The following is a 12,500-nucleotide window of genomic DNA, read 5'->3' on the forward strand; positions in this document are numbered from 1 at the left end:
TGTGCGAGGGCTGGGAAGAGCTCTTTGTGTTTAGATCTCACCGGTAAAAGACACCGTTTTAATGTTAGATTTAAGAGAATGGGGTATAAGTAGTGGCATTCGAATGATGTAGACTCGGGAGTGAATTTTGAACTCGGGGCAGGCGAAGTACATGAGATTTTACGACAATGTTGACTTCTAATGCAGGTGGTTTATTTTCTGAGTAGGCTTGGCGTGGTTGGATTTTTGCCAACGATTAGCAAGCACACACCCCGCCCCCCAGACGCTTACCCGTCTGGCTCCCTCCCACCTCCCCTCCAGGGCCACCCCCTCCTTTTTTTTTCCTATATTACACTTTTTTTGCTCTGGTAACTCAAAATTCCCTAGTGTGTGTGTGTGCATGTGCGTGTGCGTGTGTTTGTGTTTGGTTTGTGCTAATTCTGCTCGGTAATCTTGCTGGAATGACCCCTGACCTCAGCCCTCGGGTCAGCCTAGGGGATCGATTTTTTTTCACGATTTTTCTTACAGCCCTTGACAGTATCTTCATACTCTGACAGTGTCTCCAATAACAAGCAGGCGAAGTTCCCTCTCGCAGCCGCTCCGACCTCTCACTCTCTGTAATAGTTACGTCCGAGTCCCATTATCTAACCTGACTGACCTCGCTGGCAAACCTGTTCTTGCCCAACCTTACTCCTCCCTTAATACTCGTACCGGAACTGTTGCCCTCTCCCCGGCTGATCGCCCTGGCCACGATAAGGACTGGTCAATATGTGAAAACGACCTCCTGGCCTGCCTCGTTGACTTTGATGCAGTAGCAGTACAGCGCTATACTATTCCTCCCATAGGCCTACATTACCTACAAAAGGACTACACCAATATGGCCAAGATTACGTTACAGACATGGCCAACCTTATGATTTTCTATTGGCGGAGGCTCCTTCCCTGTCCGACCGCATCGACCCCTTCACATTTAATGAAGGGGTTTTAATGGCGTTTTGGCCACTCAGCCATATACGGGCACTCCACAACCCGCTGCCCTGCGTGTGCACTGTCTAGTCGTGACCGTTCAAATGGCTCTGCACAATCACTCGCGTGAGCTAGTTTGGTGGCTCCCATGATGTTTTTTTGTAGGAGCTAATCTGTCAGTGAGTTCAAGTCAGAGGTATCAGCTCTTAAATTCAAATTCGGCCTCACTCTACGCGAGGCCAGAAAGGAAGGTTTTTCTCTCGCTACCTATTCCAATGTTGCACAATGCTCCACTCCTCCCCCTTCTTCCTAACAAGGTATATATATATATATATATATATATATAGAGAGAGAGAGAGAGAGAGAGAGAGAGAGACCGAGAGACCGAGAGACCGAGACCGAGACCGAGAGACCGAGACCGAGACCTTGCTTCCCAAGATGTCTCAGCATCTCCCACAGTATCTCTTCTCCCTGCCCCATACCATCCTACCTTTACTCATCCCTCCGCCAGACAAAGTATTTTTTCGTCTAAATCCACTTACTCCAATCTCTACCACTTCCCTGATGTCGACCCCTCATCCTTATCACATTATCTATCGCACCAGACAATCTAAACATTCCACTCCATCTTCTATCACATTCTCTCCAACACACACCATTTCCTGTTCCTTGGACATCTGTCTCCTCTTCCCTTCCTCACAAGAAAACCTCTTTGCCCAGCTCCACTCCAGAAACTTGAGGACATCCAAAGCTTCCTAACCATGATTCAAAACACAAATCTCTCTCACCCACTCTCTAATCTCTGTTCCCTTCCCTCTGCATTCAGAGTCAATGCTGACATCCCTCCTCTTATTCATGTCCTCCCCTTATCCCTCTTCTTCCCACCCTCTCCTCCAACTGCATCTCCTTCCCCTTTTTTTCCTATTATCCCTTCCGCTCGCACCTGAATGAGCATGTGACTCTCTTCTGTCACAACAGCGTCCTTCTCTTGATCCTTCCTCATCTGGCTTTCTTCCTGATACTTCACCTCCTCCTCCAAATGCCTTGTCGCATTCCACGGATTCTTCTCCTTCTACTCCAACTCCCTTTTCTACCCTTATTGTCCACTGATTACTTTATAATAGCTCTTTTGCAATGTTCCTCTACCTTCCTTAGACGTAACTTCTCTCCATCTGATCTAATCACCCTTACCTCCCTTTCCCCATTTTGCTAAACTCCATCTTACTCATTTCTTCCCTGGTTTATCCTTTTCACTACTATCCAATAGCACTCTATGACCTTTGAACCTTACACATCTTGTCCTACTCATTTACTCATTTTTACCCTTTTCGCCACAATACTTTACCATATTGCTCTATGACCTTCGATGTTTAGCACATTTACTTGTTTTAACCATTAACCATTACCTGAATTTCTATTTGTCTTTTGCGTGTTATTTTATTTTGATTTATTCCAGTACTTTATTTTCATCAAAGTTTGTTTCATATGGAAACTCAATTTTTACACAGTAGGAGGATAGTACCTTATTCTTTGGCATGTAACTGCGGGAAAAAGAATGTTTAATCTCCAAATTAGACTAGAGTTCCTTACTGGGCCTTGCAATTTATTCTTAGTTCATGTTTTCAAAAAAGAATTCATGACAGTGAGAATGTAGTAAAGGACGGAGAGGAGGATAATCACAATAGGTTATATTATTGTCAGTTCTCATTTGAATAACAAGAATATATAACATTCTAATATTACTGCAAGTTAATGTTAAATAGGAAGTGGTTCTAGTGTCTATTACTTTGTTGCATTTATTTTTTTTCCTATTGAAATATAAAAAATTACGTTTGTCAATAACTATACTATATTTGTTAGGCTTTATGATTAATAAGGACATCCACAGAATTTGTTTTTCTTTAGTATGCATGTTCAATAAGTGCCCACACAAAGTTATCATTTCTCAATATTACTACTTAAATACAGTGACAGGAATCTTTGGTGTAGATTTAAAAAGGGTAAAAGAAAAAATAACTTTTAGCATGCTAGTTAGCATTTCCTTGTTATAACTTGTACATATGTAATGGGTTCTTGATAATACAAAAAAAAGTCATAATAATTCAGTGAAAAAATTGACAATTTTTATTATATTTGTTATAGCTCTGATATATGGTTAGGATGTAAATATTACAATAATTAAATGTCTTATATCCTCCAAACAGTTTGGAGTATATAATTTTCTACATCAACTGCCATTATCACATTTCATGTGTATAATATATGTATAAATAAAAGCACATGTATAATAAGTTAATGCCACAATGGAAATGAATTCGGTATTTTCATTTCCACTTGCATCATAAATATTATTTCCATCATTTGTGAAGTAGAATCGACTCTTAAACTAATTCCAGTTCGTTCTCTCAACAGCTATGCGAGTGGTCTGTACAGTTCAAACACACTGTTTGAGCAACATTTGGTCTTCCTAGAACTGCCTTCACAATCATCTGTATTTCACAGCTCTCATATATCTAGATAGTTCTGCTAAAACAAGAGAAGAAGGAAAGAAAAAAAAAAAAATCATAATCTTGGTTTAAACGAAACAAAAAGAAAATTCAGCTTTGGTTTATTTAAAATTATATCACTTGACTAATAGTGAAAACGGATTCCACTAAATCACTACATGTTTAATTTGTCACTTATATAAATTGTTTCCAAGGGACAGACGTTAAACATATCATTCATCACCAAAAATGAAACGAGGCATTTCTGCCTGAAAAAAAAAAGCTGGAAAAAAAAGGAAAATACATGAAAAAGAAGACAAATTTTAAACCTTTTACATGGTCTGGAATGCTACAACTGAAAACAAAGAAATAGGACACACATAAAAAAGGATAAGCAAAAAATAACAAACACATTTTACATCGGTTTATCCCTTAACAGAAGGGATAAGGTCGACATTCAACCTCCCAACTAGTCAGCTAAGTCACAATATGTGCACACAAATAAGTGGACACTTTAGAGAAGTATTAGTAAAAGGGGGGAGGCAAAGAATCTGGAAACGGATTAGACATTGGAAATGCCACCTAGTGCAGGCAGGGTAGAAGGAAAGACACACCAGAGAAGGGCAAGGGAGAGGGAGGGAGGGAGGGAAGGGAGAGACAAAGGAAAGAAGGGGGGGGGGGGGGGGGTCGAGTAAGATCAGCAGAATCATTCCCTTCCCCCTATCGTCCGTTCTGGTTTATGACAACTGCCTTGCTCAAAAAGTCACCTAGGAAGCGGTCAGATAAGTGAATGCCAATCCTACTGGTTTTGTAAGACACTAAAGACCTTCGATGTTGGTGTGGCAAAATAGTTTTCAAATTGTAAAACAATGTAAAAACTGTAATAATGAAAAAATGAATAAAAATAAAACCATATGAATATTGTGTTTTTGGAATGGTGTCAAGTACATAGCTGGATAAATTTCTAAAAAAAAAGGTCTATATCTCAAAAGCCACTGAATTTGATATCGATTCAGGATTAAGCAAGCAGTGACAGATGTTTAGTTTGCCAAGCCATAGCCGTATCTGAATTGTGACATCACTAACATGGGCACACCATTCAACCCCTCCACACTGCCAGTCGGATGTGATGCAGATTTTGTATTTCAAGCAGGGGTTTTGGGGGGTAGTACCATAGCCCCTAACAATGACAAACATGGATTACACAAATAAACCTTGCCCTTACTAAAATTTTGAAAATTTTACCCTCCCGATCCCCTTGGGATACCTTGTGCCCTCCAGACCCATCCAGTCTGATTTCCTTGCAAATGTTGTCTGACCCAGCTACTACTACAATAAATGCTCACTAAACATAAGGAATCCACCGATCCCAAATTCAATGCATTTTCAGATGTGGACCTACACTAAAAATTTACCCATAATTGTGCTTGGTTGAATAGTTGCAGCTTCAGAAGTCTTGAGAAAATGTCCACATATATAAATTTGCTACATGGGTAAAGAGAGCATACCAAACATATTTAAATATAATGTTAATTAGCATTGTTATATGTATCTTTTTTTTTTTACTTTTATTTACTAATCTTATTTTCCTTATTAATAAGTATATATATAATATATATATATATATATATAGGGTTGTAAATTGGCTGGCTTATTGGAGGCAACATAACATCCAACTCAAAATACCCTAATCAATCAAGAGTACTGAATATGCAATGAAAAACACGTGGTTATAAAGTACATACTAATGTGTTTGTATTTCTCTGATTCTCGGACAATTACGCAAAAAGAAGCTTGTTACTGTAGCATTCACTTGACCCGAGGTATGTCAGTTGCTCTTTTATGAAACAGAACTTTTTCCAAGTCTTAATCAAGCTCCTTTTAACTAACATTTGTCTTGACACAATGCCCAAAGATGCCTGAGCAATCATCTCTATTGTAGAATCCGCTATTAGGCTGACATAATGATCAACAAAAAGACTTCTCGGCACTGTAACTGCGAGATATGTTGAAACTGGTTAATACTTTCGTACTGGAGTTTATACTCGTTCCTCTAATGGAGACATAGATACAAAATGGCCAGAGTAGCTATTTTATGATCTGAAAATAACTTCCTGATGAGTAATTAAAGAAGTCATTTCTTTTTCACAATCAATGCATTTATGGAAAATAAACTCACACTATCAAGTATATATACTCCCAAACTACAATAAAAAATCTATCACATGGGATTTATAATCAAGAGTAAACACGTCTCTAACTCTGATACACAAAAATCTTTGCAATCTCCTGTTATTGTGACACTCTTACACTATAACACAACATTCTACACTTTTTTTTGTTTTCTTTATTTTGGCATTGAAAACAATAAACAAATAACATCTTACACTTGTTTGATTCATTACAAGGTGCTTCCTGATAGCTTTTTTTGCTTTGTTTTGTTTATTTTTTTTACTTTTTTTTTCTTTAGGGGGGAGTCACTGCAGACACTGTTTATATATGCTGTATAAAAATAGTTTTTTTTTGTTTTTGTTTTTTGACGACGGAATTCAAACCTTCCCTTTCCCTTTATGCTTTACGGCTGCTTACCTCCTAAAACTGACTAATATTATTCAGGTTTCTCTGTGGTCTTGCTTCTTTTCTTTTTTCTCATTTTGCCAAATGGATGCCAATAATGCCGAAGAAAATGCTGTTCCTTGTAGCATCTGTCCTTTTCCTCTCTTCTGTATCAGATAAAGCATCGTGCAAGAAATCATTCCTCAGACACTCAAGTCATTACACATATTAATGCTTTATCTACTATACAATAACAAAAAGCAAAAGTAGATTGGTTAACATGCAGTTACATTAACCCACTTTGGTGGGATCTGCATTTTGTAATTGCACTGACTTATTACCTTTAAATGTGACACTTGCTAGGTCCATCCACTGTTTATATACTTTCCTCCAAAATTTGTGTATTATAGGTTATGTAAATACATCTGGAAGATAGGTACTAGGAGTAATAGGACTTGGTTATCTTACTGCAGGGAACTGTTCACAGGTCGAGCTTACAATTCCCTATGGTAATTCAGGTACAACTTGAGGGCTTGAGGAAGTGGCAACAGAGAAATCTTCTCTCTCATCAAGGTTGAATACGACTCAACAGGGGACGGAGGACTACCGGAGCCTTCATTTTCGTCTGGTCCCTCCTTGGTTTCGTCATCTTCCTTTCTGTGCTTCCAATGTCCCTTGCAGTCTTTTCCACTCGGGTACGGGTCATCTGCATCAAGCAGACGTGTCACTTTGGTCCTTGGGGGCGAGTTGTCAGAATAATCAGAATCCGTAGAATCAATGTCCATGTCTATGTCTTCTTCACCCACGTCAGATTCTGAACTTGGTCCCTTCCCATTTTCTATTTCGTCACCTACGCCACTGTCAAATTTCTCACGTTTTTTATTGGATTTTACAGACATCACTGGTGTTGAAGTCATTGGAATTGGATCAGACTGCGGCATTGTTAGGACTGATGATGATGCACCTTCTTGTGTCTCTACACTTTCGGCTCCTTCTACTTCTTCTTCCTTCACTTCCTCGACTCCAGCTTCCTTGCGACTTTTGTCTTTTAAGAATGACATCCTTGTTAGGCCTCCGAATAATTCTCGTTCTTTATTCATTTTCCCATTAACTGGTGAGCTTGGAGCATTATCCACCTCCCTCTCCTCTTCTTCTTCCACCTGTTCTTCCTCTTTGAGTCCATCCACATCATCTTCCCTTTCTTCCTCTTCCTCCTCCTCTTCATTCTGTCTGGCCTCGTTCTCCTCACTTTCCCTCTCTAGCCTCCTCTGTCCTGCAAGACTACGAGCTAACTCAATCACAGCAGATATTTGATTCGCAGTGTGGCGCTGAGCAACATACAGTGTGTCCCTATCATCTCTGTCTTCAAGCTCTTCATCAGACATCATCCGCGGATCATCATCTGACTCATAAAAGGGCACAGGAGGGGCATAGGGTACAACAATGCGGCATATCTGTCGGCGATCACGATTCCTCTGCTGTCTTTGTACTGGTCTGTTTGCAGCGGTCACCAAATTTGGATGTTCTTTCTCGATATTGGTTCGTAATATTGAGCGAAGTTCCTGACGACAGATCTCCTGGAGGTCCATGAGCTCTGCAGTAGCTGTTGGCAATAAAACCACATGAGAAAAAACATAATACCATTTGAAAAAAGAAAAAGACACTAAAATAAACATACCACCATCAAAGATTATCATCTTTTATACCATCCTCTATCTCAAATTAATCTATGAAGTCAACTAATGGGGGAGTTTCCAGCCGCCAGGAAACTCCCCCATTCCCTGTAGTATTCTCTTGAGAAATGTATCCACACAGAGATGGCTCCACAAATGCTCAGAAACCAAGGAGTCATTACGTAGTCCATTTGGCCTTCCTCGTGTTTGTTTTTTTGTTTTTTTTAAATGCTATAACTATTAATCACTGACATTACATTTATTAATGTGTTATTAACAATTCTAATTGCAATATATAATCTGAAAATATTTACAAAACTCAAAGAGATGGGTAAATATTTTATTTAATTGTATTGTTAATAAAGCTGTAAAATTTATAATGTCAGTAAAAAAGAATTCCCAAATATTCAAAGAAAGGGGAAATATGGCAAGTGCAAACAGTGACTGACCCACTGGTGACCAAGCGAGCCATCTGTGTAAAACCAATAAATTAAACTCGCTGTGGCAATGGCCTGTGCCCAGATGTCATCCCTGGCGGCAAGGGGGCTAAAATGAAAGAAAGCAACTCGTTTGGAATTCCTTACTTTTATGAAATTGAAAGTACAATCTATAGCCGTTTAAATGGAATCCACAAATCAGGTAAAGATCAATTAAACTGTCTAAACATCCAGAACTCAGAGCTATTGCATTTTGGCTAAAGTACAGTTGTTTATCTAACTGTCTATGTCTCTATTTGTTTATCATTATTCACTTTTATAACAGATATATAAGTGGTCTCAAGCTGACACAGAGCATACATCAGTTAGTACTTCCTTCCTCTGTTGATTTGGAAGAAAATATGTAACATAATCATAAAATACACCAAGCTATACTTCGTATGTGAAATAAGGGCTTTATTTGTATCAATGAGAAAAAAATATTTTTTCAAAAAATATTTAAACTGAAGTGATTGCTTTTATCATAGCAAAGTGATAAAGAAAAATACTGATTTCCTTATATAAAAACACATTTTTATATCCATAAAACTTACTCCTACTGCCATTCCCGTTAATGACAGCTTACAGTATTACAACTCTGAAACCTTCAAACATATGCCTCAAAAATACACGTCTCTAAAACAGATAGTTTGAAATGGAAGACCTACACACACTCAGATAAGAAGCACTGGGAATTAGAGTTCAGACGGCTTCAATCCAGTTATGATCAGGTTATACTCAGAAGTTACGATTCCTTTGCATGCAAATTAGGCACTGCATGTCGTAGGCAGAGATTTTATTGAAAAAAATACAAAAATACGATATCTACTATGTACATGTTCCAAAACTTCCCGATTCCAAAAAATATTGTTTTCACAACATATCTATCCTTATATATTGCTTGAACCATATTCATTTTGACAAATGTCAAAGAGGTATGAACAAGAATGAACATCTTTAAAATATAAGAAATGTATTCAACCGGTTTCGAATACATCTATGTCAGAAATACACAAAGTCATGTATTTCAGACGTAAGATATATACAATGTGAAGGGTAGAATCATGTCAAACAGTTTCAGACTTAGTTCTTCACACTCCTCTCTACCTCTCCTTGACATGACAATACGCGGGAAAATATCTTATCACTTTATGAGGAGCTGTCATCGATTGAGTATCATCAGGTTGGATGTAGCATATCCAGTGCCACCACATTTAGGGGTTGAGAGGGAATGTGACTTTTTTTTTTTTCTTCTTTTTTAAGTATGGACAGGCAAAGTTGGTGAAGCTAGTAAATCTTGCAGTCTACTAATAGCAACCATTAACAGCCAACAGTGTTTCCAGGGTGTGCAACTTTCTTTTCTCTATCGATAGGTAAAGTGGCTGAATTACGAAAGATGTGACATAGTTAGAGAAGCCACGAAAACGATCATAATATTTACAGGCAAACATTACCTAAAAATAAAATCAATCCTTATATGGTATATATAGAAAAGGTATGAATGAGAATGGATATCTTCACAATACATGAGATGTATCTGACCGGTTTTGATTCTATCTTCGTCAGAAATTCATGTATTTCTGACTAAGATAGAATCAAAACCGGTCAAATACATCTCTTGTATTGTGAAGATATCCATTCTCATTCATACCTTTTCTATAATTGTCAACATTAATATGGTTCATCCTTATATGGTATTTAGATTCAAGGTGCAATTGTACCTTCAAATGAATTTCCATAAGGAAGACCACAAATGCACTTATGAAGAACAGTCATAAAGAAAAAGAAAAAGAAAGCAACAGCATATTTTGACAGCAGCATCATTTAAATCCAACCTCTCTAACTGAACACCAAAGAACTCCTTGGCAAAACCGTCCCTTTTCCAAATAAAATCACAATAAGCACTACTAATTTTCATTTTACCCATTTCTAATATACATCTCTTTGTCTAAACTACGACTACCACACAGCTCCAGTGCACCAATCAGGAAGTGTGATTTTTAAAAAATATTGCATACTGCTAACACTGTCTAAAATAAGGTCTCTAAAAAATAAACAAATATATAAATAAATAAACAAATAAAAAGTTCACTTACGGAGGTTCACTGTAGACGGAGGATGACTGGAGTCCGGCATGACCAGCGACGAAAATGAGACTGGCAGCAGGGACTCCACATCCCAAGAGCTTGGTCCTTTACGCGTAATCTTCACCAGCTGGTCATTCAGTGGCATGACTAATATTCCTCCTTCCTGTACACAGAATGTACCATGTGAGTGGAGAGCCAGCACAAAGGGTATAAGAATTCTACTTCACAAAAAATCATCAAGCCAATTATCTAGGGGCATATCTATTTTCATTAACTTTCCAAACGAGAAATACAAGTCAAAAGTTCTTTCAAAAGAGGAACAAATCTAAGTTGAAATAAAATAAACAAAGAGGTTTATCAGATAATTAGAGAAAAAAGGCCAAAGCCTCCATCACCCTATCCACATCTAACTTTGGAAACAGATCTAGGTTGGCAAGCTACTTAGGAAACAAAGAAAATATCCGAGTCAAATCATTATCCATCTTCAATTTCCAAATACAAAATAACAGCTTAATCTGTTTCTCCACATACAAAAAACTACTATGAACATAATCAGCGAACTTGAAAAAAGATCCTGCATGCGGAAAAAATGTGGCCAATCCAAAAAGGAGAATGCATAATCTATAACCTACTTTAGCCAAGGCTTACTCTGTCTTTCAGATGCAATGATTCAGTTCGTTCTATTTCATTATGTAGCCACACATCAATAACGAATATATTCTAAAACCTACACTGACTTTTTACATAGTATTAATTGACATTTCATACAAGATTAGCTCATACTAATGCCATGAAGAGATAAATAAACAATCACAGGAGACTATCAGCACTCTAAAAATCAATCCTAATCACAAATCATACTGAAGTCTTCTATTCCACCGCAGACTGACTTTTGATAATTTCCGATTCACTTTTCCCTTCATACAGACTTAATACAGCCAAAAAACAACAAAACTAAGATCACAAACTAGGTATTATACTTCATGTCCTTGATTACTACATATACAAACCCAAAAGAATATAACCAAAAAGGGAGGCAGAGCACCACTGATGCTTGCTTAAGGCACCAAAACCACATCATAATCCATTGGCAGCATGATCCTTATAATATTGAAATGCAAGTAAAATCACAGTGGACATGGTATCATACCACTGCTGCACAATAGGCTGAAAATTCCCAGAAAAAAAGGGCAAAATAAACCCTCATAAGGAAATAGTTTACCAAAGAACATCCTATGGCCACAAAATGTTACATCTATTAACATCCAGTATTATTCATCTAACCATTTATTGAAAATTTTCTGCCACGTCAACATCTAAAGTCAGTAGTGGCATATACAAAATACTGTAATAGGGAGAGGCTTGGGGGTAAAGCCCCTAGGTAAGGAAAGATCATACAGCATTGTCAAAGTATTGTGGCAATGAGGTAAAAAATTAATCAACAATTTGGACAAGATATGTTAGATAAAGGCTGTTGAGAGCACTGTAGTTTAGTATGGTAGTGAAAATTTACTTTTTTTCCGTCATTAACTCCCCTTCAAGAAAGTGTCAGAGGAAAATTGTTCAGCCGTATTTGATTTCCCTTCAAGGAAATGGTTTGGTTTTTATGCTTCTGTATATCTACGTGTTTTCTGAGAGCAAGAAAGTGGTCATGTTATAATGCTGACTTATCAATCCCTGATCAATCTCTGGTACTTTCTTTCTGTTTATCGTTTTCTACTTATCTATTCCTTTACAATCTTTATCTATTCATTTATCCATCTTTATTACATAAGACTTACATTTATAAGTCCCTTCATATAGTTTTCATGACTTTCTGGACAAGAGGCTCCACAATACACTCGATCATACAGGCGCATATCAGGGGGCAGGCATAAACAATTACCTGAAAGAAAAAGGATAATCGTAGTAACCAATTTATGAATGGCACATGAATGAATTGACACATATGAATGAATGACACATGTATTAGTGAATGACATATATGAAAGAATGACACACATATGAATGAATGACATATATGAATAAATGACATATATGAATGAATGACACATATATGAATGAATGACACATATGACATAAATAAGGACCCATACTATCAAATAAAAGTATGGATATCTAATGGTTCAAAATCAAGTCATGATCATAGAAATAAGGAGAGTTGCATAAATTTTCTCAAGAGAACAAAACTCACCCTGCACAAACTGGGGATCACAAAATGTAAATGCATCTATCGCCGATGAATTCTTCTTGAAATGTTCTAGCCGCTCTTGCCCGT

The 12,500-nt window shown here is 37.5% G+C and overlaps 1 protein-coding gene across 5 annotated transcripts in view; it reads right to left on the reverse strand.

The window, feature by feature from the left end:
* Nucleotides 1-3,042: 3,042 nt before the first annotated feature.
* The window catches only part of LOC113808117 (protein-L-isoaspartate O-methyltransferase domain-containing protein 1), a 27,437-nt gene continuing 17,979 nt past the window's right edge, over nucleotides 3,043-12,500 (reverse strand). For all 5 annotated transcript variants that reach the window (XM_070139915.1, XM_070139917.1, XM_070139918.1 and 2 more), the window contains exons 4-7: nucleotides 12,417-12,500; nucleotides 12,004-12,107; nucleotides 10,232-10,385; nucleotides 3,043-7,589 (exon numbers count right to left, since the gene is read on the reverse strand). The exon at nucleotides 12,417-12,500 is cut by the window's right edge and continues 51 nt beyond it. In XM_070139915.1, the coding sequence (XP_069996016.1) occupies nucleotides 6,481-7,589; nucleotides 10,232-10,385; nucleotides 12,004-12,107; nucleotides 12,417-12,500 (1,451 nt within the window). In that variant the 3' untranslated portion in view covers nucleotides 3,043-6,480. The remainder of the gene's footprint in view (nucleotides 7,590-10,231; nucleotides 10,386-12,003; nucleotides 12,108-12,416) is intronic.

This window comes from Penaeus vannamei, chromosome 26, assembly GCF_042767895.1.
Source record: "Penaeus vannamei isolate JL-2024 chromosome 26, ASM4276789v1, whole genome shotgun sequence".
NCBI classification, from domain to species: Eukaryota; Metazoa; Arthropoda; class Malacostraca; order Decapoda; family Penaeidae; genus Penaeus; species Penaeus vannamei.